General features: G+C 35.8%; 1 protein-coding gene across 1 annotated transcript in view; it reads right to left on the bottom strand.

Moving 5' to 3' along the window:
- Positions 1 to 27,973, bottom strand: part of PPFIA2 (PTPRF interacting protein alpha 2) — a 287,472-nt gene that overhangs the window by 11,259 nt on the left and 248,240 nt on the right. The window contains 5 exon segments of the mRNA XM_030960984.1: positions 1,275 to 1,304; positions 2,660 to 2,722; positions 4,771 to 4,971; positions 8,585 to 8,666; positions 24,300 to 24,393. Of these exon segments, the coding sequence (XP_030816844.1) occupies positions 1,275 to 1,304; positions 2,660 to 2,722; positions 4,771 to 4,971; positions 8,585 to 8,666; positions 24,300 to 24,393 (470 nt within the window).

The following is a 27,973-nucleotide window of genomic DNA, read 5'->3' as shown; positions in this document are numbered from 1 at the left end:
TGAAAAAAGATTTACATCTAAAAAAAGTTAGTAATTCTGGTTTTGCTTTATTTTAACACTGGAAGAGGGAACCCATGTGAGATTTGTTACAGAGAGCAGTTTTGCCTGTTGTATCTTGTTTTCTTATGTAAGATTTAAGGAATTTTTTTCAATTTTGAGTTTTAAATGCAAGCAGACTTGTTACACAATCAAAATATGTGTGTTTCATAATCCTACTTGCTTTCAATCGACCTTCTAGAATATTTATGCCAGGCAAACCATGAACATGTTTGTAATACAAACATGGCTCCAGGTAATCCACTAAGGCTTGTTTCTGTCTGTGGGGAGAAGAATTTCATAAATAGCCTAATGACACTTCATAGATACACACCTGAAGTCCTTTAGAGACTAAAAGTTAATTTCAGTTGTTTGGCACTCAGGCTTACATTTAAATGAGATATTTTTAGCTGTGAACAATTTAAACCTAAATCCATCAAATGTAGAGCTCAAGAAATTAATTGAGATAGAAGCAAACCAGGCTCCTCCCAGAAACTTGTACCCAGGCTTCATTGTTCAGCTTAAATTTCACTAGGGTGAGGAAGGGACTATATGAAAAAGCCATGCATATGGAGCTATTGTTATATGAGTTGCCCTATTAAGATGCAAAATAGATTTTTACATCTCACTTTTGTTAATTATTTTGTATTATAAAACAGAAAACTAACAAATTGCAAAATTTATACTAACTAAACAGGATCATGCTCAGGATCATTTTCAAGCCTAAGTATGTCTTTGGTTTTGTTTTTAATGTCATAAACAAATGAATAACACAATTAATGCTGGATGGATATATTATCTAAGAGGGAAAATATACTCCCCTTACATCTCATTCTTGTAAGATTTTGAAGAGAAAAGGAATGTCATCAGTAAAGATAGCAAGACTGTGTAAAAGGTTAGCTCTCAAATTCATGGCATATTTAACTGTCCTAGTCTGAAAAATTAGGAAAATGCTTACTCTCCAAAACCCTTAACACAGCTTTAGATGGGAGATAGAATATGTCCCTAGAATGTAGTAATTTCTTATGTGAAAAATATTCACAACATACATACCTATTTTTGCTTTACCTAAAAAATCTGTCCAGAGAATATATTCTTTGAGAAGGACTCTAAAATATCTAAATCATAGTTCAGTCATTGAAATACTGTCACAATATTATATTCCACTATGCATAGTGATGTACCCAATTACATTATTATCAACTTTCAATTTTAAAAAGTCACATGAAAGATCATACCTGAGCCCAACTGCCTTCTTCAGACTCTTTCTGTATTATCAGCAGGAAGCAATTAGTAAAGCAGGTAAAAAGACAATAAAAATTAGTTATGAAAAGATGTGATTTTCATATGCATGTTAATGAAAATGAAAATAAAGTGCACAAATAAAATAACTGGCCAGTGGCAATGTCCTGGGCTAAACTACCTGGAAAATTGTAAGACTAAGACCATAAAATGTAGCTGAGTTTTCAAGATAGAAAATCATTATATTTTGGTGAAATTTTACAGCATTATTTAAGCACTTTTCACAGTTTCACAATTAAAACACAAACATTTGCCTAAAAATTTGGACATTAAGGATGTAGTTTTTTGTTTCTAGTTTGATTTTAAAACATTAACAATAAAAATATGTCTTCTTGAGAATGTATTGTAAAGGGGCTTTTTACATAACATTTTTTATGTAAAAACTGTATTTTTCTGGCTGGCCAGTTAAACAGGATCAACTTCACTTCTTGTCAGTTCAGTGCTGTTATATTTGCATTAATCTTTACCAACAATAATAAAACTAGAAATGAGCTCAGTCTAAAAAAAAATTATGAGAATTGGCTTCCTTACTGCTGATGGAAAAACTTTAAATACTATAACAAGCATAAACTCTGAAGAAATAATTCCTTATTGCATCAAAATTTAGCTCCAGAACCTCTCCCGCTGTGGATTGGGCTGAATATAAAGTTTGCCAAACTGAAGATAATTTTTTTCAGAGATCTCACTGGAACATTGCATCATATTTTATAAGCACATCTGTGGAGTTATGATATAATGTTAACAACCAAAACATAAAATAACATATATTCCAAATTGAAAAAAAAGTCTTACTTTAGCGTTAAGGGAGAGGTTTGACAAAAATCAATAAATAAATGACACTCTCCATGCACCTGAAATCAAAGATCATTAATACCCAAGTATGGACAAGAAACACTCAGCATTAATGAAAACATGAAGTTGTTTAATGCACCATTCTCAAGCATTTTCTTATTTCTTTCTATGTCAGCAATTACAAAACACCATTTAGAAGAAGAGGGAGCAGATTACAGGGGAAATGTTGCACCTGTAACCGTGACAATGTCATTTCATTAAATGAGGTTTGACAGTGGCACTGAAACTATTATATACTCTTATAAGTCCAATACTGGTTTTAGGGTCACGCAATTTTTGTGATGGCAATACCATTTGCTGAAATATTATGTAACTGTTCTTTAAATTCAATTTCATTACTCCCTGCAACTTTCTAATGGCATGCTTTGGGACACATCCTACAGAAGATATGGCACCTGTGTTAAAGCAGGAACAGGCCTATTCTCTTTGGAGCACTGAAACCATTTGAAGTGGAAGTGGAATGACTAACCGTTTTAGCTGGAGCAGCAAGATTTTCCATTTCTTCATGGGTCACCCAGACATTGCCTGAGGGCTACAGACAAGGCCCGCAGGAGGGCAGGTGGGATCCACATTAGGTAAGCAGTGGTAAAGAAGAAAGGCAGCACCACTGTAAGTTAACAGCGCATCACCATCAGCACAAGCACGTTCTTGCCTCTACCGAGCTGCAACTAGAGACAACTTTAGACAACTTGGTTTGTATCTTTCATTAGCGGCTTCTGAACAGATGTGATGGAGTATTACAACTAGAACTGATGGATGAAATCCGGCAGAGCACTGCCACAAAGGAAAGAATAATAGTTAAATCTGCATTTCATAAACAACTGGCAAATGCAACGTTTAGCTCACAGCTCTGTGCACAGGTAAGCTTCAGCTCCCAAAGATTTTCCAGCCTAAATATTCTGCACAAGTCACAAGGTCATATTGTAATCTAAATAATGAATATTTCTCCCATGTTTCTGTAAATCAAAATGTCAAGATAATTAAATTCTAAAACTGTTTGTCCTCATCCTATTGTTTTTCGTCAAATGATTACTAGGACAGTAGGAAGAGTCAGGGAGGGAGCAAGAGTCAGGGATGTGTGCTATGTTTTCTGGAGACCTGAGATAAATTAACTCCTTTCCTGAGAAAGAGGGGAAGCAGAAAGCCTGGAGACTCAAAAATGCATGTTCCAGGGCAGGGCAGCTTTGTGTGCACAGAGTTACTCAGGCAGAATTAAAAACAAGGCAAAAGTATTCCCAATGTTTTTAGCTTGAACATAATATTTTCTCACTTTGTAAGTATAAATGCTTTTGTCCTTTGAAATATCCTCTTATGCTTTTAAAATCAAAATTAATTTTGTGTAGTAATTCAAACATCATATTGAGTCTTCACTGCTTTACTTTAGTAAAATCCACTACAATTCATAATATTACCATGGTAATGACACACAAAACTGTTTTCAGGTAAGAAAGCATCAGACAGCAAACTACAATATTTAATGAACATGAGCAACATGAAGATAAAAGGGCAGCCGATAGCAATACTAGTGCTGTTGCTTATGTAGCTTACAAAGGTATCTGAATTCTAATTTCCACCAAAAGATTCTCCATAAATTGAACGAAGACAAAATATTACAAAATATAAATATTATTAACATAATCATTATTATTGCCTTTCTAGTAGAAATCTGAGTTACACCACTTGAGTAGTAAGTCTTTGTCCTTCAATTCCATGCCACATTTGCCATCTGATTCTTTTTGTTAGTCTCCATTGCTTCTTGTATCTCCATTATCATCAGCAAATCTGAGCATTAAAGTCTTCCCTTTTGTTATCCTGCTTCTTTTTGTCCTCATCAGTTTAGCCCATTTTTCCTGCTTTTTATATATAGCACATTCATTCTTACTCTCCCCTGATCTATTTCCTTGCTCTTTTTGATATATTCCCCTTTCCTTTCAGACTTGTATCTCTGTGTATCTTTACTTGCTTCCCTCCTTTCTGCTACCACTTTCTCTTCCTCACTGAATGCACAGACTCCACTTCCACTTTCCCGACACTCCCCTCACACTTCCAATCACTGCTTCTCTTAAAAGCATGAAGAACCTAAAGCCAGCTGATTTTTATTAGATAACATTTGAAAGGGTGCAAAAAGGGGTAATGGGAAAAAGACTCAAAAGAGCTGTGTTTCTACATGACCTCTCCCAACACCTGCCTCCCCTCCACCCTAAAAAAAGAAATAAAGAAAGAGAACAAACAAACAAAAAAGAGAAACACAATCTGATTAGGCTGGTAAAGATGATTTGAAGAAAGAGAAAGGCAAAAATAAAGGCAAAATTACAAATAAGATGCTTGATACCAATTTAGATAACATCAAGGATAATCAAAACAATGACTTTAAAGAAATAAGAATATCTGATAAAAGAAAAACCACAGCAATCAACAATCAAGGAAATGATGAACAGGTAGTTCTGAGCCTTTATTAGACAGTTTTCACTGATTATGTAGTGTGTGTTACCATAGAGCCACTCTGGTACTACAAAAGTTTTTCTGCAGACTCCTGTAGGGTGAAGTGGGAAGAAAAAAAGTTAGCTGAACAGGACTCACTGTTCTGGACGTTGGAGGTGCTGATGGACTTGTCAATGATACCATCTCCTGGATTGCTAATCGGAGTTTTAGGCGATGGAGAGGATTGCTGATTCCAATTTCTCTCTGAATCTCAGTGTCGGACAAAGCAGACATGATAGCTCCGCTCTTCACGTTGGCACGGCAGGCAGCGACGTACCAGGCTGGCATCCCTAGCCAGAGCTGCCAAGAGAAAGAACATTTCATCCAAAGCACTGCTTCATCTCTCAAATGAAATCACAATCATACAATATCCTGAGCTGGAAGGGACCCACTGGCACAATCAAGTCCAACTCTTGGCTCTGCACAGAACAGCCTCAAGGATCACATCATGTGCCAAGAGCATTGTCCAAAAGCTTCTTAAACTGTCAGACTTGGTGTCATGACCACTAATAACCAATTAATTAATGACCAATAACAATTAATGTGTCGGGACACCTATCAGTCTGAATAAGCATGGTAACACACACAAATAAGTATGAATATCATAGTCTTTAACAGAAAAAAATTGTTTCAGAACCTTTGAAATTGCCATGATTTCATGTGAATTCTTTTTGCTTTTAGTGTAATCAGAACTTTAAAGCAAGGCATGCTTTGAATTATTTTTAGATCTGCCTCCATCCCCTGGGCTACTCCTTTCCCAGGTTTTAATTACCAAGTACTGGCACAAGTCAATGTTACTGCCTATCTGATAATCTTATGTACAGAAAATCATCTAAGAGGAATTAAGTAATTTTTTCACTTTTGTACTAAAATTTGGCTTTCTCTTTTTTAACATGGTGTACCCAAGACGCACAATCTTACATTTCTCAGCTTTTATCTTCTGAGTAGAAATTAACCAAGCCCAGTTCAAATAATCAACCTATCAGGGACAGACTTTACAGTAAATTTGGGAACAGTCTGATGTCACATCCCAGCTAGGAATATTGGTTAGTAGGTGCAGCAAAATGTGAGCAGAGCTCCATCACCTATGGATTTAGAAGATATATACTTCTATGCTTTTATTCTCCTTATGTTAGTCTTACTACCCTAGGCCAGCCCCTTTCTTCACCACTTATTCTTTCCTTGTTAAAGGAGTTATTGAGTGTGAATTACTCTTGTTTTTCTCAGCTTTCTCATTTTATGCTGCCTCATTAATATGAATGTCAGTGTCTACAGCTCTTTTTTCCCAAAGGAGGTAATTTCGTATCACACATGTGAGGTTTTTAATCATGGTGTGAAGTACATTATGCTTAGCAAAGCCTGTGAGAAGAACATAAGCAGTGAATGCCATAATCACTGAGATTTTAGGGATAACATAATACAAAACAAATGCACCTAGCTATGTGCATATCAAATAGGCCATCAGAATTAGCTGATTCCATTGGTTGTCTTTTTGTTTTTTCTCTTAATAAAGGGTTACTAAAAGATGACACAAGGTCAAGGAAATGAAGAAATTCACCAAAAAAATCTGGAAAGCAGTGATGAATTGAAAGGATTTTCATTTCATTTGACACAGTAGGGGGAAGAAGTGTGTGGTTCTTAAGAGATTTATACTTTATCTGGGAAACATTTCCAAAAAAGACAGCTGTTAGATCACTTTTATGTCACAGGGAAAACAGACTTGACTGTCAAGTTGCAGAAGGCTCCGTCAAGCTTTGAGTCCTGAAGTATGACAGAGGTTGAGAAATGACTGCATCGTTTAAGTCCTTCCCACAGATGGGATTAGACACTACCATCCATCCAATGCTAGTCTGAACCTAAAAACATGATCTGATTCCAACAAACTGTTACAAAATACAAAGTTTCATGAAAGAAAAAGACAAAAACCAAAAATAATGTAGATAACACCCAGCTGCACTTAAATGGCCATGAGAAAACCATGCAAAGCTTTAAAATGTATTTCATCACCTCATTTATTTTAACGTTAGTTTTTTTCACACATGCACTTGGAAAGTAGAAAAGCATAAGCACTGGGAATTATTCACCCTGCAGAAATAGATTAAACTGTTTGCTGCTCATTAGGTAAATCATTTCTTTAACAAAATAAGTAAATTCTTTAACAAAATAGCTGTCTAGCAGAAAATGATGTTACATGAACAGTCTCTAAAAAGTGAAGACAGAAATCATTCTAGACAGAGAACTCAGATATCAAGAGCAATATACTTTTCCAGAATTAAGAAAACACAAAATTCTTAAATTATTTCTCAACTATGTCTGTGCTACATACAGACAACAAGAATAAATGCTGAGGCTGAAAAGCCCTATAAAGTTTGAAAATTTCACAATATACTTCTAAATTGTGAGCCTTTTTCTCCTTTAATATTTACTTTATTCTGTAGTTGAAGTGACACATATTTTTCTTTAGGAGAGTATGAAATGTACTGATGCTCACAGAATAAACACACTAGTCCTATCCTTATATCTTTTTGTCATCAGTTTTCAATCTGCACTGACTACTGTGACATAAACTTCCTGTTGAGCTCTCCTGTGCTACTGTCATCATATTCCCCAAGAACTTCACAGATCCTGTTTTCTCTTTACAGCCCCTCTCTTAGACAGTGGGAAGCATATCCTATTTTTCAGAAAAGAATCAAGGGGAAAAAAAAAGTAGGGCTTAACTTGTCAAAAACTGCTTGAAACTGCAGATCTCCTTGAAAGATGAGGGTGTTGGTATGCAGAAATTACAGACTTTTGTATGTTCATGTCTCCAGCAAATCAGCCTTTACTGTAATACTAAATATTTCTGACTGATATAAATCTGGTTACAGAACTCTTAAAGTCATATGACAAAGCAAAGTAGTGGCCAAATTAAGGATTGTTCCACATTAACAGAGATTTTTTGGGAATGAGGATATAATCCTATTTTCAAAGATCATATACAAATGCTTGTCTTGACTTTCTGCAGTTTTCATTTTGTATTTTTCATTAGGTACCCTGAGCAATTCCAATATGAAGCTGAAATTTTGTGGACACTAGCTGCTTTCATTTCTCATCTTTCATTTATTCACTAGCATATTTCTGTCAAAGGTTTGGAGAGGGATCTCTTTTTTTCTATTGCAGGGGAAAACTTTACAAAGTCTAACTGATGATCAATGGATGATAGCTAGAGCAGGCAGGAGAAAAGTTGTGAACAGGTAGAGATGCTTGGTATAGTAAGGAATAGACTTGTTCTTTGAGCCAACAAAGAGTTTGTATCTGTACTGAAGTGTTTCAGCCTTGCCAAATAAAAGTGACTGTGGATTTGTATAACATTCTTACTTTCTGCAGCCTTCTCCCCTCAGCATCTGTGTACGATTTTTTGAGTAGTTCCTTCACCTAAAACATTCATTGATCACTTTGTCAAAATTGATGACAGCTCTGCTGAATGTTTTTTTCCTCTTGATTTCCAAAACCCATTCATTTAGGTCCTCCAAAGTACCTAAAGGACAGCTCTCTGCACATTGGAGTTCAGATATGAAGGCACTGCCTATCAAATCAGGGAGATTTCAACCTGGGTCTCCCACACTGCAAGTGAAAATGGTGAAGAGTCTGTGGAGTTCCTAGACATTTAGAGGCTGAGTAATTCAAAGATTTAAAAACTTTGGGATTCAAGCGCATTTCTGGTCCTCATCCCACTGTGTAAATCTGTCTTACTTTTTTCAGCTCCAGTCTCTAATTTACACCATCCAGTGTCAAAGCCCACATAGTCCTGATGGCACAGCGCACAGCAGGAGAGGAAGAGGCTGTAACAGTCTCTTTTAAGATTTTTAAGGACAAGCACACAGAAGCAGTCTACAAATGTGACTCACATTTTCAAGTTATGGCCAACACTTACCTCCAGCCAGGCAACCACTGTCGGTCCATCCCACTGTGCAAAAGGCAAACCTTTCCTCCGAGCCTCTTCCAGAAGTTCATGTCTAAAAATGGATCAAGAAATGGTAAATAAGTGCAGTTATGTGTTGGGACAAAAAATGCAACTCTGCCTTTTTTGAAGGGCAATAACAGTGAAACACAATGACAGGCATAGAAAAAGCACAGAACACACAAGATAACAATACAGCTCTTTCTCCTGTTGAACATACTCTCAATCTATTCCCAATTCTTCATTTTTTCTGACATCCTTTTAAACATCTAACATACAAAAGGCAAGGTTTCTGTCTCTTCTTTAGCAATTAAAAAAATCAGTATACCCTATAATAAAGGGGTATCAAAACAGACATTGGTGAAGAGAAAACTGAGGGAGTCCTGAGACTAACTTAGCTCTGGTCTGGTAAGGACTCAGTAAGGCCCAGAAGTGGCAACTTCTAGACATGAACTAAGCATGGCTGTATGCAGCTGGATTTGAGAGGTGTTTGTATTTGAAACACTGAGCCAGCTGTACCAGCTATGCACAGTGCTAGGGCCTGTGCACTACAGCTATTCTGTACCTTAAATGTGCCATCTCTGGCTATTTAAGAGTTGATTGTATCTTTGGTAGTCCCATGCTTGGATTTTAATTCTATATAGTTTACTGATGTAGTTTTTATAATTATAGAATTGATGTGATTTCTCAATTTTATATATATACATAGATGTCTGTCTATTGAATTGATCAAATATCAACCCAGCTCCTGTATCTGCAGTTTTTCTGGACTAAAACTGGTGTATATGTAAAACATCATTCTCAAAGTTTAATTGATACTTTTAATATGGCTGTGTTAAATATTTGGTATAGTTACACATAAACTAGTCAGCTAGACTACCAGGAAAATGCTCTATATTAAAAACATTCAGCTATTTCACCAGACATTCCATGTGGTGATGGTGTAGAAAAAGCAGTCCTTCAAATGTCTTTTTTTCCTGGTATTTAACATGTTTAACATGTTTTCAGCTGCCTCCCACTGAGCAAAAGACAAAAGAATGCTCTCTGCAACAAGCTGTAGTGAAAAACAAATTAGACAGTGACTATGCTAATGTAGTATTAAAATTTGCTTACATTCACCAAATAACGAGAAAATCTTGGAATTATGGCTTCAATTTTTTTCTGTCCTCCTTTATTACTACAGCCTTTGTGGTTCAGTTATCCCTTGACAATTCATCACTGCCTCAGCAGCCTTTCAAATATATGTACTATAAAATCACAGCAGATAAAAGCAATGGAGTGATTTTACTTGTAAGGAGTAGTCATCTGGGGATTTTTGCCTTGCCAAGGGGCCACACTGAGTGAATTTGGCTTTAGCAGAAAATGGAACTCAAATAATAGATTTTGCATACAGGTTTAAATCCCTGGCTCTGAATATTTATGGAAAGCAAGCTGCTTTATTTTCTGAGCTTATGCTGTAGTAATATGTAACATTACAAATACTTGACAGCATTACTGAAATTGATACAGCTTCTCCTCCCACACAGCCTTTGAAGCAGACCTTTCCTTTGTCACTGGGATATCCCAAGCCACTGTGGAGCAATCCTTGATTTCTGTGAAAGCAAAACCCTCAGTAAAACAAGAAGGTGCTCTCTGGGTACACGAACACCCTGTTACCTTCAGCAGCCAGTGGGGATGCAGGAAGGGAGATAAGTAGTGAATGCCTATGAAAGGTATTCACCTGCCTGCTTAGGAGAGCAGAATTAAGGCATGGCCAGACTTGGCCACATCCCAGCTACCTGTGGATGAGGTATTGAGGTTGCAGCCTTCCTTCAGGGTTGGTTCTGCAGATGGTACAGTGGTGCTGTCCCTCCCTCAGATGCTACAACAGGGCTGCAGGTCTCCTGCTGCTACCAAGTCTGAGAGTTGGCATGGCCATCCTTAGGGAGACACAAGCTTTCAGGAATGTCCCTGCCTCACCTGGCCACTTTTGGTATCCCATGGCAGAGCATGGGCTGCACAAAACCCTGTACAATGTGCTCCTTCCCTACAACCAGCCCAAGCCTGGGGAGCAGCCCCTTCTGCAGCTGGGAGTCCATCCCTGGAGAAACCTGATCCCAGAGTTTTTTATCTGAGCTATTCTCTTCAATCGTCCCAGCTGAACGAGCAGGGCTGGTTAACATGTTAAGTAGAAAATGAGATCATGCCTTTGAGGGTCACTGGCCTTCCTTGCTTGTGTTGGTCTCCTGCTCCAAGCAAGAAAGCAGCAGCACCTGGACTACAAGGAGGTGGGAAGGAAGTCTTGGCCTCTTGAATTTGGTGTTAAACCTCTGCATGACTTCAGGAACTGAGATGCCTGAAGAAGAGGCATTGGCACTTCAAGGTTTCACTTCCATGAAAAACTCAGTTCCTTTATACTGGAATTACAAAGCACATATTTCTAGGGAGTCTTCTGTGACTTTGCAACATCTGTACCAGCCCGAGGCTTGGTGTGGAGGCTTACAGCCATTCCAGTGATTCTCAAACCAATACATTCTCCCACAGTGGGAAAGCACTTCTGTTACTTCAGAGGCAGTCTGGCTCACAGAGGTAAAGGAAAATAGAGCTGTGGTTACTGATTTCAGCTCAAGAAAATGGGGACAGGCCAGAAATGAGATGCCATATATGTATGTGTATACATATAATATGTGCTATAGCCAAAGCCTTTAGTTTGATAAACACAATCCAAACGGTCTTTGCATGTAGAAGGAAATTGCTCTGAATTGAAAATACTTTTAACATAAAGATAAAAATCCTGTACTCAGGCATGCACATGAATTATAGCCATCATAAGGGTTGTGCCTCCCTCATCAATGCAGAAGGATAGTAAAAGGACTTTTATAATATTTTCTTGCCTTAAAAATAATTTAATGCTTAAAAACTTGTAATTTCTTCCTCAGATGATTCTTATAAACAGCACCACAATATTAAAGTTAATGGAAATTGGAATTTACTTTTGGAATATTAGTTTTTGACTACTTTTAATACAAACCAGGAGATCTGTGAAACCTGAACCTTCAAGCCTTCAAACCTGAACCTTTATGAGCCAAACCTAAACTCAGAATTTCTATTTTTTGACTAAGAGATACATTCTTTAGTTTGCAGTCAGTGAAAACCCTAATGAATGGTGTGTCTGGGGTTTTTTTTGGTCATATGAACTAGCACTATAGAAAAAAAAATCCACTCTTCCATTAAGTTAAAAGTATCATGTAGGAAAAAATATGCACTGTTTTGACCAATTGTGCAAATCACCTGAAAAATGAATCCAGTGACCTGCCAGTTTTACAATAGAAAACAATATTTTAGAATGGACAGGATGTTGTCTACAGTTGTCCTTTTGACATAGTCACTGGCTTCCTGAAAACAGAAGAACCCCAAAGCAAAACACTGGTAACTGCAGTTCAATTTTCCTTGCAAAAACATACAATTGATTACAGGAGGAAGAAGGGACAAATACCCTAGAGCTTATCACTCCCTCTTCCCTTCATTACAAATACAGGGTTTGGGGGATCATGAAAAGCATTATACAGACAATCTAACTTAGAAGGTTCTTCGCAGGGGAACTGGGGATTTTCCCCTCTTCAGACTTTGTCAGAAGAGTACTCCATGTTACAATGTGTCCATGTTGCATTGGCGAGGAGGAAGGGGATTAAATGCAATTTCCATGCTTGCTTAGGTTTTTGGCAGCATATGAAAACAAGGAAAAATTGACATTAATTAGGCATTACTACAAATGACATTATTTTGCAGATACAGGTTTAAACCACTTACTACCACTGCCATGAATTCCAAATTAAAGCCATATTTTAAAATATAACATTATTACTGCTAAAGAACAAAATCTTCTTCCTGGAGATATTATGGGAGTAACTGGAATATGCTATTTAAAATATATCATTACTCTGAGACTGGTTTTGTAAAGTCTGGAAATTTCATGAACATCAACTGCTTAACATCAATCCAACATTGAGAAATACTTTGTGTGTTTTAGGGAGCGCCACGTAAAGTGGGCTGTTTTCACATTTTTATTGACGCCAGTAAAGAAAAGTCACATAATGTCAAGTTGTGTTGTGAAGCTGTGTGCTGGAGAAGCAAAGTTGCCTCCCTAGCACGGACTTCTGATGTTTAATCCTCCCCAAAATGACTTGCTAAGGACACTGGACCATTTGCCTCATCCAGGAGCCAGGTACAACAAACTGCCCAGATCAACCTAAAAACTTGAGAGTACAACTGTCTCATAGCATGGGGACTTCTGAATGCTTCAATAATCCCTTGGACAGGAGAAGTACATGGAAGCAATAGGAAGGCAGAAAAAATGAGTGAAATTATGTTACTATCCTGCAAATCTACTTCATGTGTATTCTCTAGTACCAGGGAAATTCCAGCTCTGTATCAGCAGCTGTCATCAATTCATTGCTTAAAGCCCAATGATCTTTATTAAAAACATTAATAATCTTTAAATAGAATTTGTGTAGGATGTTAATGCTATCTTGACTTAAAGTGTGTCATTCAGTGGCATTCAATTTTCTTCATGAAGACAAGGCTGCCCCCCACGAAGCAAACAAGCAAAGACAGCTCAGGATTTCTAACACACGTAATGCAAACACTCTGTGCAATACACGGCACCCAGACATCGTCTTGATGAAATGTAAACAATATTTTAACACAAGTCTTCATATTTCTGCAGGTAATAGGATTTACTCTGATATCTAATAGGGTTCATGTGAAAAGACCTCAGGGATATTACACTGCATAAAATATATAATGTCCTTAATTAAAACATAACCATAAATGTGAGATAAATTGACAAGGAGTCAGAGTGAAGTCAAGAGCCAGATCATGTTTGTAAAACACAAGCAGAATTGATTTAAAAATTTGGCTAATGGGTAATTTAGATTGTGAAATGGCCTTTAGTCACAGACATTTTCTCAAACAGAAAACAGATGGAAGGTTTTACCTAGTAGGTCCTCTGACTATAAACTGACATTATTATGGTTATTGTTACCACCAATATTAAAATGTTTCATTTACAACACAGTACTGTACATGATAGGTTTCTAGAAGAGAACCAGACAGAAAAGACAGACCAAATATATTGCATTTATCTGAGTAATCCTATGATTTCAAGGTAAGATTAAACACATCTGCTGCTTGAAATCTAACATACAAAGTCTGAAAAAAACAAGAGACAGGATTTCTAATGAATTAAACTGGAATTAGATTTTATCCTTTCTATTGTCATTTGCCAAATATTTCAGACATGCCAGAATCCTGTAACTCAGGACATTGCATGAAAAAATAAGAGTTGAATTTGTATAAGTTAATAATATCTAATAAAAATATCAAGTTACATTTTATATATATGCATTTTCTGCAAGAATATAAAGGATTTAAATTAGGAAGTGGAGTGGGAGGTTGGGGAGAGACTCAAGAGTTCTTATTGCCACACAATGCAGATTTAATTTAATCTGAAAGGATCCAACTGATTTAAAGACTGCACTAATTAAAAACTATGCCAGATCCTGTTTGAACTTTGACACTTAAGTTATCTGGATTTTAAATTATTGGAAACCCTCATTATCCTTTCTGATATCAAATATCAGGTCAGACTGGAAACAATGGACAAAATTCAATCTCCAATATTTTAAAAAATGTTTTGTATTCAACTTTAAGGAGTTTTCAGAAAAAGATGACTGAAATACAGAAATCAAGATGTAAGTAATAAACAGAATGTTTTTAAATCTATAAAATAAGGAAGTATAATTTCCACAGTATTCCAGATTAGAGAATTACAGTGCTGTGGATATTCCATGTTAGGTGTACATTTAAGTTGTATGCAAACTGGAGGGCAGCATTCTTTTTTTCTAAAGATATTTATTAGGCTAAGTGAAGTACATTCAGGAATGGATAAGACAAACCCTGACAAATAGATCTTCAGAGGGCTAGTATTAAAAACCAAATAAAACAGCTGTGAAATTAGCAGACTTGCATAATACACAGCCTTTCAATCTTGTGTGTATTGTAGTACATCAGAGACCCTCAGGGTTCCCAGGGTGATCAAATGTTATCAAATCTCTTTTTAAAAAGCAATTTCATAATCACATATTATAAATTATTGTGGTAATCCTTGTTCAAAATTAAGTTTTGTATCCTTTCACCTACTGAAATTTCCTCATTAAGTCTGCAAATTCTTATTCAAGAAGAAATAAAATTTCTACAATAGATCAAAGAAGAGATAAAGATTTTAAACTTGATATCAGGTTAATTACTAAAACCAAAACAAACAAGGAAATGAACTGGTGAAAGAGAAAACAGTAAAATTATATGCACAAATAAAATATTTTTGCATATATGTTTGCTTTGAAACAACATGAGTGGTTCAAACAGAAAAACAATTTCTATACTCTGTGAGTCTTTTGTGATTCAATTAAACAGAATTCATGCCTTAACAGCATTTGTTAAACTCATAATTTTTCCACTGATTATAACTCTCAAATGTCTTTGTGATTCTGGACTTTAGACCTCCCAAAATGTGTTTATTAAAAAAAATGACAGAAGTTATCTCCAAGTAGTTAACTCATTCTGTCAAGCACTTCAGGAGCAAGTCCTAGCCTAAATTTGTGTATGATTTCAAGGTTTTCAGTTATTCTGAGTACTTTGAAATCTTTCATTTTTTTTGAATGGATTCGGTTTCAGTTTTCTGAATGGATTTGTTACATAAGATTCACGGAAAAACAAAAAAAAAGTAGGAATAAAACATAGAAAATAAACATGGTGCTGAAGATTAATATGTTCAGCAACCATGGCATTTTAACTTACCCAGATATGCTTTTCATGAGATGAAGAGAGATGAATGGAAAAAAAAGCACATAAATGTTAATGAACATATCGTAGTCCATAAAAAAATAAATAATATGATAGATAAAATAATATCACCATTATAACTACAGAAATCTTTGTAACTGATCTTTCAATGCTTTAGAAAACTTAAGTGCTCTTGTGAGGAGCTGATGAAATTGTCAAAATGAGATTTTCATTAAACTCATGGTGGCTATTTATTAGGAACCACGCAGCACAGCACATCTTCCATCAACAATAGATATTCATGCCAAAGATCTGTAAACACAGCGAATGTGGAGCAGGTTTTCAAATAAAAGCTTTTTGCTTAGATTTGTATAATTTCATAAGCGTATTTGTGTAACCCTAAAAATCTTGAAAATCCCAAACCTGTGGATTTAACCAAATTACCATCGACACACAGTAAAATTGAGTGGGCTACATACCAAGGTTTACTTTTCTATGTGCACTTTAATAATATTTTAGCAAAATATCTCAAAGTAATCAAAAATGACCTAGAATTGGTTGTAAAATTTTAATTTTACAATTTTAATGTGGATGAGGTATGTTTTAATATCGGCAGTTTTTAATATCAGCATACTAACACTATATCAGTAGCAACACTGGTATGAATGATTTGCCCTCTAGGTAACCCATTATTGCCAATATAATAGATACAGTATATGGAGGAGAAAGGAGGACTGCTGTAGTCATTGCTGATAATAAACTTTCTATATCATCTATTAGTTGCCATCATAAAAAAGAAAATTATAGGCCTGAATGAAACCCAGACACCACAAAATATTACATTTCTATTGACAAATTATTTACAGAGATCTAGAAATGCTTGGTAGATATAGTTGTAATAAATGTGAGATGAAAAACCTTTTCTGTGTTTAACTAGGAAGAGGTTGCAGACATTTCAGTCAGTTCAGAAGGGCATTGTTTTTGAGGACTTCAATTTTGCTTTCATGTGTGCAAGATCAGCAAAACAGCTGAGAGAGAGCAGAGAAAGTGCAACACAGAAAAGTAGATGGAAACAAATGACAAATTTATACACAAGAAGTTTAAGACAGGAAGATTAAGGAAGAGAAGGACAACAAAGGAATGTAATATAAGTAAAGTACTAGGGAGCTATTAAAAAAATTACCAAACCTGATGAAAGTAGCACTAGAATTGAATATGCATTCAGGATTCATTCTCATTTTCTACTGAGCTAATTGCAAAGACTGATGTGATCACCTTTGCTGAAAAAGCTTTTAATTTTGAGCCTTCTGCAGTAAATTGAAGCAGAACTGCTGTTTGTTACATTTTCCACTGAGTACTCCTTTGGCTATGTGTAGAGAGAAACAGGGGGATTGATTGGAATGCAAGTAATTTTCTTGTAGTTTTAATGAGCTGGCAGTTTGCAGCCACCTGGGGACAATTTATGGGACCTGAAGGCCATGATAGGAGTAGATAGGAGTAGGTCATCAAGGGGCTTGTCACTTCCTGAGCATCTTGTTGGAGAATAATGAAATACAGCAGGGGAAAATGGACTTTTAATTCTAGGTTTTACCTTTTGGGTATTTTTATGGTTTGGGTTTTATTTTGTCATAAGACAACAAATTTATTGCCATTTTATTACATTTTCCTTAGACATATATGAATATAAAAGTTGTGTAGAATATTTTTACTCTGTTGTGTTTTACCCATTTTTCCTTTAAATCCTAATTCTACAGTTAATCTGATAGGATACTTACATCTGCTGGAAAGACTTGCTTAGAAAGCCAGCTGTATGCACCAGGGTATAAGCTTGTATTTATCCAGAAGTTCCAAATTGCAATGGATAGACTTATACATGTAGATAAGATAGGGACTAGAGCCTTGGGGGTTTATGTTTGATTAAAAAGTAGCAATTTTCTGATACAAATATTCTTATCTTTTATGAGGAAGAGAATTTTAAAAACTTGGCAAAGGATAAAAAATACTATTTAAAAAAAAAAAGTATTATTAAAAAAAAGAAAATGTTTTTAAAATATGAGTTAGATATAGAAAAAATATGTTGTATCATTTTTCCATCATTAGAATAATCTAAATTAGGTTTAATAATCCTCTGCAAAATAAATAACCATTTATCTTTACATTTTTAATGCTAAAAAGCCTCCAAGTATTAATGTAAGAACAAGACACATTTTAATACTGCAAGAGCTTTGACTGACTAATGATTTGAAACTGTTCCCGTTAAAATATTTACTAAAGGAATTAAGTTTAAAAATAAATTTCATCTTTATGTGTCTCCAAGACTAGACACTGATCCAGCCAAGAGAAAACCACACTGCACACAGCAGACAATCCTAAACTGCATATCAGAACACTGAACACCTCCCCTTCCTTCACCAGAATGGGAAAACAAACACATTTTGCTAGAAAGGGAGGAAAAACTAAAGATCAGTCTAAAAGCTACTAACAACATGTCTGAGTGTTTCATAGATAAGGTAGAAAGGAATGAAATTAAATGCAAAACTTGATTTTTCCTGAAGATTCAGAAAATAAAAGATTGGGGGTGAAAAAACATTGTATTCTTAAGAGCTACATCAAAAAATAAATTGCATATGTTTAGGATACAATGGTGCTTAACAAGCATTAAGTATATAGGAACATAGGTGTATGGCACAGAAAATCCAATTGGATTCACTTTCTATAATGTGTGCAATTAAAAAATCATTAGAAACAGCTATTTGCATACTGCAGAGGACAGAAATTATTTGTAGTCACAAATACACTACATCAAATTCTAATTGCACTTGCACACATGAAACCTAATTAATTAACCTAATTAAAGGGGCATCATGTGGATGCAAAAGCAATTACACAATAACTGCAGTGTTTCAAACAAAATAGTCCACAGTATTCCACAAAATAGTCTACCTAAATATTTTTTCAAGTTGCTTGTTGACAAAGATCTAAAACTTGGATTTGCCCATTAAAAAAATAAAAAAAACTTTTATCAAGTGAACTTATCAACATTTATCATTCTTTTTTTTCCCTTAAGTAGGAAGAGAGTCAATCCAACATGCTGTTCTGTTCACATGATGTTCCTGCTGCTTAACATGTACATCACAGCAATCAGCTGAGACTTAACAGCACTGCAATTCTCTCTGCAAAGCTAATTATAAGGCTATGATTACTAAGAATTTTTTTTGTTTTACATATGAGAATTGCTTAGGTCTTGATTTTACAAGGATTTTTTTCATGTATGTAAGCACATGTACACATTCTGGCACATCAACGCTCCTCTGCAATGCACTTGAAGCCAGCAAGCTGAATCGGGCAAACAAAAACCTCTAGCTGTGGAGCAAATCCCTCCAAAAACAGGTTCTTGGGAAAGAATGGTTTACTTTGGTTTTCCTTGGAAAACATTAACCTCACATCAAGCATGTTTTGGAAATATGGAATTAACAGATTCTTGTCCAGAGTCAAATCAAACAAAGCTGAAGAAAAAAGTGAGGTTAAAGCACTGCTCTTGACTCACATTTATAAACCGAGGGATTTATCAGCTTCTGAACTTGGGTCTTGCCATCATGATCCAGAATAGCTGGCTTGCATGTGAATTCTTTTTCAGGGATTTTTGTAATAATTTGTACAAAATATACAATTATAAAATAATTTGTGTTTGGGATGGCTGCAGAAAGGATGGCACAAGCCCATCTCCCACTGTACTAGCAGCATGCAAAGGTCAAACCCACCTCTGAGTGGCAATCCAGGACTACAGAGCACTTACATGTCTCAAACCTTGCCTTATGCTGGTGCCTCAGAGGGGATACAATCAGCACATCCTGTGAAATGTCAGTGACTATGACGAGTTATTACACACTTTCATGCAACATATGATATATATACATCTTGTATTTCTCCAGAGACACTAATTTGCTGCTACTTTGCATATTGCTGCAGATCAAATCAAACATTACATTTGAGAAGGGTTCCTGGCCTTTGAAGCTGTACTACACTGTACAAAGCAAGACTCCCTAGAGCTGTATTTGCCATCAGAGAAGCTTATAGGTATGGGCAATTTGACATAATTCCTGAGCAAAACCATGGATAAGGAGAAAACAATTGATGCTCTCTTGGATAGTTACAGCAAAAAGGGAAGCAAACTCAACTTGATTTGTTGCTAACATTTCAAGTTTGGCTGAGTTCATTGTTAAAAGAATATTTTCATAAAGGGCTCAATGTATGGCATTTTATGTAAAGGACAGTAAGACATTTATACAGCTTCTCTTAAGTGCCTTAATTTTTAACCTAAGATGAGGTCAGTGAAGATATGCATTTTTAAGGGGAATACAGTTCATTTTAGCCACAGTGTTATCTACTCATTTTCTGAGGTATGAATCGTCTTGTGAGACACACACTGATCAACTTCTCCTGTTCCAGAGGACACTATGACTCCCTGAACCTTTCAGGAACTTTCACACATTGCAATAGAAACTGGACTGACCTGAACTTCCGGTGCTGGGTCCTGGCTTGGGCTATCATGACAGCCCTGTGTGAATGCCAAGGCCAAGTCACTGTGCACAGTTTGCACAACACCCACAAAGGATGATGTAACGAACACAGGAGATAGTCTATACACAGTCACAGAGAATGGTAGCTGGAGTCAACTCCAAAATTCAGAATTGGAAATTAGGTAAGTGTTTTCCAGAGGGAGACTGGTTAATCACTAGGGAAAAAATACTAAGAGAAAAGGTCCATTCTTCATTTTTGCCTCCTGAAGAGTTTATCTTAATTAAAAGATATGGTTTAGAGGACTGCAAACTATTTAAATCATTGGCGGGGTTCACTTGAATGTAACTGTGACAGATGGTATCTGTGCCACTAATAATTCTCAGTCCTAAACCCTGAGTTTTCTTAAACAAGAGTTCTTTACGCAAACAGGCTCTGAAAGTTCAGGCAAAAGGCAGAAGATTCTATATACAAAATATCACCACGTTTTATATAGAACAAGTGAAGTGAAATACAAAGTCTAGTTAAAATTATACAAATCAAGCATATATACACCCTAACATCATGTAATTTCACAAAACAATGAACAACACCTTAAACACTTTAAATACCCCTTACCCTCATCTTTTGTTTCCTAGAACAATGTGCTGAATTTACAAATAGTAAGACCTAAAAAGTTCCAATGTTAACCAGAACTGTCATTTATTTACTGTTGAGAGTAAACATCTATGGATGAGTCAGGCAACTTAAATCCATCTTTTCAGCTTGTAAGAGATGTTTGGTATAATTTAAAAATTCTACACAGCTTCCTTAATTTCTCTTTGATGGCTTAGGAGTAAGGCTTGTTCCTAATAGATCTACTGTAATAACCAAATTTTGGATGAATAGAGACCCTTAGAGGTTTATAAATGTCTAGCATATCATTGAGACAAACTGTTAATTACATTTTAATGATGTCTAAGCAGTCAATTGAAACTGAAAGAAATTTTACATCTAAATAGCATCTTCTAAACAAGAAGCAGGGAAACCTTGAAATTTAGGTTAATGACACTATAATCACCAGAGAGAGAACTAGTCTCCAAAATTACCACACTCTCTCATTAAACTTTTCAGAGTGAAATGTATTATTCAGTACCTGACTCCATGCAAACAAATGGGGCTAAAGCACTAAAACACACTGCAGTGTGTTCCTAACTCCATGGGGGTCAGAGTCAATGCAACACTTGTATTTAAGTATTTCTCAGTTAAGAGATACCATGGATATAATTTTAACATGAATCTGTCCTTTTATAATGACTTTTATCCAAACTGAATCAAAGCTAATAGCAGAGGTGGGTGAAGATCATGACTACTAGTCATATGTTGATCACACTGATGAGCCCTACTTCTGTTCCACAGCAAGGGGAGAATCCTTGTTTTCCTGCACCAGAAGCACCACTGAACTGTTTGCTGAGCTCTTAACAGGCTGAAAACCACTTCACCTGGCTTGTCTCGAAGGGAAACAGAATTTCAGTATGTGGAACTATACTTGTTTTATAGAAAAGAGCATTGGCTCTGGCATCACTGTTTCAAGGCTTTTTGTATTGTTGGGGTGTTTTGTTGCAGGGTTTTTTTTTGGAGGTTGTTTTTGGTTTTGTCTGCTTTGGATTTGGTTTTTCTTTTCTTAAAGGGAGTGAAAAGCCAGCATAAGTAAATCTGTCTCAGACTTGAAATGTAATGCCAAGTAGTACTTCCCAGCTTTAGCCTGTCCTTTGCCTATCCTGTTGGTGTGTTTGGCTCCCTTGGGCTTTTATGTCCTAATGCAAGTCAGTTAAAAATGCTTACAAGGTGCTCTGCTCTGTGTTGTACTGACTGCTCACTGTCTCTGCAGGGTTTGTAGAGCAGTTTTGTTCAGCAGTAAAGGAGGAATCAACCACTAGGACTTAAATCATACTGCCAAAGATCTTACTGCTACATCACGAGCTGGAAATTACTCTCAGACTTCTCTTATTATGTCTTAGAAAGACCTCCCACACATCCCCACCACCATTAATGTTACATGGCATAGTTTCCTCGTTTGCACTACACAGTTCAGTAATCTTGCACCTACTGTGTGTATGGCATTCCAGAGGGAATTAGGCATTGTTAAGAACTGGTACAAAGGAATGTGACCTACTGCAACAAACTTTTCATTTAAATTACTTTGTGGATTTTCTCAATTTAATATTTTTTAAGGTAAGACATGAAAATAAATGACTGATATTCAAGACTCATCTGGACACAATCCTGTGCCATGTGCTCTGGGATGAACCTGCTTGAGCAGGGGGGGTGGACCAGGACCCACTGTAGTCCCTTCCAACCTGACCCATTCTGTGATGCTGTGACTGCATTTCTTACAAGGGGGTGTTAATTCTTTTATACTCTATTGACAGTTTGGCACCCTAACAACTGCCATAATTCAGCAGACTCTCCTGTGTTTCTCTAACACGATAGGTTACAATTTTTCCTATGTTATGGTTCCTCTAAAACAATATAATATATACATTCATATATACACAAACCAGCAATAATGTATGTTAACCTTTCTGCAGTTCTTAGGTGAGAAACTATGAAGACAGGTGACCCTAAAAGGCACAGGGGGAAAATTAAATTTCTTCATGAGATAGTTGCAGAAAATATACTTTGGATAAATAATATACAGTTCAGACTAATAGAATAGTCATAGTCACAAAGGAAAGATTCCTTTCCTTCCAGCAGAGGACACTTTGATTACATCTAATCCATAAAGAACCAAGGACAGACAGACACAGGAGAAAAAAAGGAAAGACTTGATAAGCAGAAAGCATGGGATTGTGTGAGATTGGACAGAAATTTAATAACAGATTATCTGCACACCCCTTATTTACAGACCCAAAAGTTGGTAGGCAATCTATAGATGAAATAGTCATGTCATGTTTGCAGTTGTGTGTACCAAGTCTTGTTATTTTACCCAGTTCAATGAACTAACAGATAAGAAAGTGAACAAAATGAATGCATTATTTTCTTCAAAATTGTTTCAATACTGTGATATATTCAGCCCTCTGAACTGGAAGGCACATTGGGACTTAAAAAAAATGCTGCTGAAAATATTATATTCTTTATGAATGGTAATGATGGCCTCAAAGATGCCTACTAGATTTAGTAAAAAAACCCATGGTAACAATCTACATTCATATATTTCTAAAATTACTGATTTTGTACAGATAAGAAATACAGGGAGAAGACTCATCAACTGTAACAGCCCTGTGAATGCTATTTTGAGTCTCTTAACTGAATTAAAAACGTTTCTTCTCTTCCAGGTAGCACAGTGACTGCTTCTCTAATTGCTAAATTGAAGCTGATTTAAGCAGAATGTTTGCATTTGTACATTATATGGATGTGTACATTTAAAGTTGTATTTCATCAAGCACTTGACAGAAAAGTCATGATTAAAAATATTCAACATAAAAATTTAAAGAGAAGCTCAAACATTATCCCTAGATTCTTTGGATTACAACTGAAAATTCTCTTGAAACTCAGCCAAGGAATTTTAAAAGAGTGAAACAAACCTAAAAACTCAGAAAATTTTAAAATGAGGCTTTCAGAATCCAAACAATAGTATTAAAGTGAGAAAATAAACCTATTTGTTTACAGAATGAATTTGCAAAGTCAATTTCAAGTACCGTCTTTTTCTCTGACACCCTCTAATTACATTGTAAGTGCAATGCTGCCAAGAGGTTTCTCTTGTGTTTGCAGCCTTATTTTATTAGTTCTTCATAGCTCCTGGCAGCTGCTATGAGTCAGTGTACTGTTTTTACAAGGGGGTGCATGAAAGACAGCATTAAATTATTACGTAATTGATGCAAACAAAAAGCTAGGCTGCTTTTTGTCTGCATTTGCTGACAGGCAAATAAACTGAAGCTGCTAGGGTTTATGGGGAACCTTTGACATCCAGAAACAGAAGTAACACTGTTCACTAGATAACACAAAAGAGATTTCTCACCCTTTTGAAAAAGAAAATCTACATTGTGAGTCACTAAATATGTATCTATTTTTTCAGAATTGCACTGAAGGCAAAAAGCACAGGATTAATGACAATGTGAAATGGAAAAATGTCTCTCGTAAACCTATGTTCTTTCACAAATGAAATAATATTGTACAATTGACAGACTGAATATTTCCCCCTATATTTTATATGCAGCTTTAATAACTTTTACACTGCAAAGAAGCATCATTACTAAAATGCCACAGTAGAAGGTCTTGCTTCTCATTCCACATTTGAGTAAAACAGTAAAAATCCTGATATTTGAATCAAGTTTCAGCCAAAAAGTCACATAAAAACAGTACTCACTTTTTCTTTAGTCTTCTGTCCTTTTCTGCTTGTGTTCCAAGTTTGCCTAATCCCAGAGATTCCTGAGCTGCTGCCTCTGTTTCCATGTAACCTCCTGGAAAATAAAACAAACAAACCCCCCACCATGTTTTTCCTTGTCTCTCTTCTGTTGTTCCCCTCCCCTTCAATTCCCCTCACACCCACCATCATCTATATTAGCTTAAACTGTGACATCTGGTGTTTTTGGAGAACATCTATCACCTGCAGAAGTAAACTCTGACAAGCATTTACTACATGGGAAAGAGTAGTAGAGGAAAAAACATGTTTTCTCCTTGTGTTTAGCAAAAATGTTTGACACGAGCACCCTTATCTCCTTTGCTGATTTTTCTTTGCCTCCTAAGGCTCAGTCCCATGGTGCTAAGTAAGCAATGCTCTTAACATTTTTTAATCTTAGCTGGGAAATGTACAAATGAAATTGCATTCTCTAAATCTTTCTTTCTACTATTGCCATAATGCAGCATCAACTAATGCAGTAGTGCTAAAGTCTTCATTTTGCTTTCATAGAGGGTCTTAAATGTCATTATCCCTGAAAACTCCCAGACATGACAGAAAGAACCTGTCAGAGAAGTAAAAAGCCTCCTACATCTTCCTGGATGTGTCTTGTAGGCACCTAAATCCTGTGAAAGTCAAGGGAACTTGATTAACTCACACAGTGTGACAAAGGACGCTTGCAGTAAGACATGTGGACCAAAATAAAATCAATTTTATAAACTAAGGGCATGACTGGTACAATCCACGTGGCCACTCACATGACTTTCCTAGCACAGAAATGGAAAATGGTCTGACATTTTTATCGCTGCCCTGATTCAAGAAGAGGGGACCTGCTCATGGAGCTCAGAACAGTCTCCAGGCTCTGGCTTCACACTGTCCTCTCACTCCCACTTGTAAGTGTACAGACAGAGGCCCGGCAGTACTCCTTTCAAAGCTGCCTTCCTCCCATGCTCCACTTTGGAAGGTGTGTAACTGGCATGAGAAAGAAGCCAACAGTGTGGTAAAATGTTGATGCTTGACTCCATTTGAACACAGCAATTTCCTATTTCACAGCTACTGGATAGTGAACAATCGTATAGTGGACGCTGGCATAATAAAAAAGCGTGAAGTAAATTAAAATATTTCTGTCCTGATATGTTGATTTTAATAATAAAATAATTCATAAATGTTATGAAGTGAAATAGCACCACAGACTTTTACAAGCCAGATTTACATGCACCTCAATCAAGTGAGAAGAAAAGCTACTACTGCATCATGTCTCTGACAAAAACTTAGAAGCTTGGGTTTAATCTGGTGTTTCAAAGCAGGTGCTGTTTTAACGCTCCTGTTTGTCTAGAAAGATTTTTACTTTATTAAAAGAGGACACTACTACAAGTCTCATTATGAGAATGATGCAAATACATCTCACAAATACAGAAAACAGGAACGTATACTTTTTTTCACTTCATCTGCCTGTCAAAGTCTTATAGAATCTCATTAAATGCTTCTTGCTGGTTCTGGATTACATTTTTCATTCAGCAAATAGTCATAAACATACCACACCTTTCTTGAGAGAGCAGCTCTCAGTATGTTGGAGAGGGATGGGATGAGTGCAGTGCAGTGAGGGTTCTTTACAGGCTGGAGAGTAGCTGCATTTCTCCATTCTCCAAATACATCTGGCCTTCGAATAACTGAGGCCTCCTATTGGATGTGGCCACAATAAATGTTTCCTAACAAGCTGGCCTTTCCATTTGCCATGCAGATCAGCTTGCTTGGGAAATTCTAAAAATGCTTGGAATGTCTTGTTTGTTTTAGGGTCTAGAATATTTAAAATGTAACATGAGAAGAATACAAAAGGGGTGCTTGCCAAGAGAGAGAAGACTGGAAAAGAAGGAAAGAAAAAAAGAAGGAAAGAATGAAAGAAAGTGCACTTGTGCTCCCCATAGCATTCCTTTTTCCTTCTCCAAAAACTTAGACAAAACTTAAGGAATCAAAATCTTGAATCTCAATTCTAAGAAAGACCTTCTAAAGCATGAATGTGGCTTGGAACAATAAAGCTAATGGTTTAGTAGAGAAGGTAAAATTATCAAATAATAAAAGAACAAAATTCTGGCAAGTTTAGGAATTGAAAAGAAACAATTTCAGGGGTTTGCAATGAATACAGAGCAAGGAAATATTTTGTGTAATAACATGGCTCTGTTGACCTTAGTAATGCAAGTCTGGAGGTTTCAATACTGTTTCTTAAATAAGAGTATATAAATATGTGCTTTTGAAGAAAAGTATTTTTCACATTAAAAAATGTAAGAAGCATATGTCTATATTAAATTAGAGTGTTTAATTTAAGCAAGGAAACAAATTGCATTATTTTATTCATTTTGCCATATAATTTTAGGTTATGAAAACCATACAAATATTTTGCAATGCTGTAGTGATAGGACTTGCTATGTAAATTTCTGTGATCTACTATCCTACCACAAATAGAACTCCTAATTATATAGCTGCACAGATAACACATCTGTTGTGAAACTGAGTCAACTACTACCGTGACTGCTCTTCTTAAAATTTCATTGTCCCTTGCAACTCAGGATATTCTATGATTCTATGATATTGCCATTGAATGGAAATGATAACTCAATAAATGCTTTTCGTTTGATACATTAAAAATTAAGATGAGAAAAATTACCTGCAATTCAGCTGCTCAATGTCTTTTTAATTTCTGAAAAATATTTTGCTCCTACCTTTTCATTAAGTAACAGTCTTACTGTTCATTTTATACATGCTAGTAAACCTAATTTCCTTAATTAAAATGTGCATTATATTGAAATTTTGCACTTGAATTAAAGAATGGAAGTCACAAAAAATTCATATAATTGCAAACCACTAATATCTTTTAGCAATTTCATGAGCTAATATGGGAAATTACAAATGGGCTTTATCAAATTCTATGTATGTATTATTAATCACGGTGGGTATTAGGAAATTAATCTATTGCCAGATTTCATTGCTCCTGAGGTAGTCTTTCAAACTGTTGTTTCATTTTAGTTCCACATTCCAAAGAACTGTTGGTAAGACCAACACATTTATTGCATCTTGGTCCTCTATGTTCCTGACTTACTGAGAAATTGTAGATTATTATCCATAAACCATCAGTATCAATAAAATGATTATATGGAATGTAGATGTGAATTAATAAAGTCTAACTTTAGATGCAGTCTAAAGTTATAAAATTAGCCATCAATGCTAAAAATAGCATCAATGGTGGCATACAGGTGTATTTGAAGGATTTATAGATTCTCATTTGAAAGATTGAATAAATCAGTTTTATTCTTTTCATAGTGAAAAAAAGGGGGAATTCAGATTGCAATTAGAAATTAGATAGGTTTTTTTCAAGAACACATAGTTTTCACAAGCAGAGAGGAGAAAAGTTGGAGTATAAATGAAGAATACTCAGTTTTTCAATTTTACTCTGATACTTTACCCGTAGTACTATCTTTTTGGATTCTGTACTATTTTAGCAATGGGTTTGTTAGTTCTGCTAAGGATACGTTGCAAGAAAAACATAGGTTTTTATATTCAGGCTTATGCTTGCTGCTTAAGTGTTTACTGCAAGGCCTTAAAATTCTTTTTACAAGTGTGACACGATCACCATGGCAGTAAAATTTAGT

This window comes from Camarhynchus parvulus, chromosome 1A, assembly GCF_901933205.1.
Source record: "Camarhynchus parvulus chromosome 1A, STF_HiC, whole genome shotgun sequence".
In the NCBI taxonomy this organism is placed as follows: Eukaryota; Metazoa; Chordata; class Aves; order Passeriformes; family Thraupidae; genus Camarhynchus; species Camarhynchus parvulus.
This window is presented reverse-complemented; position numbering and strand designations above follow the sequence as displayed.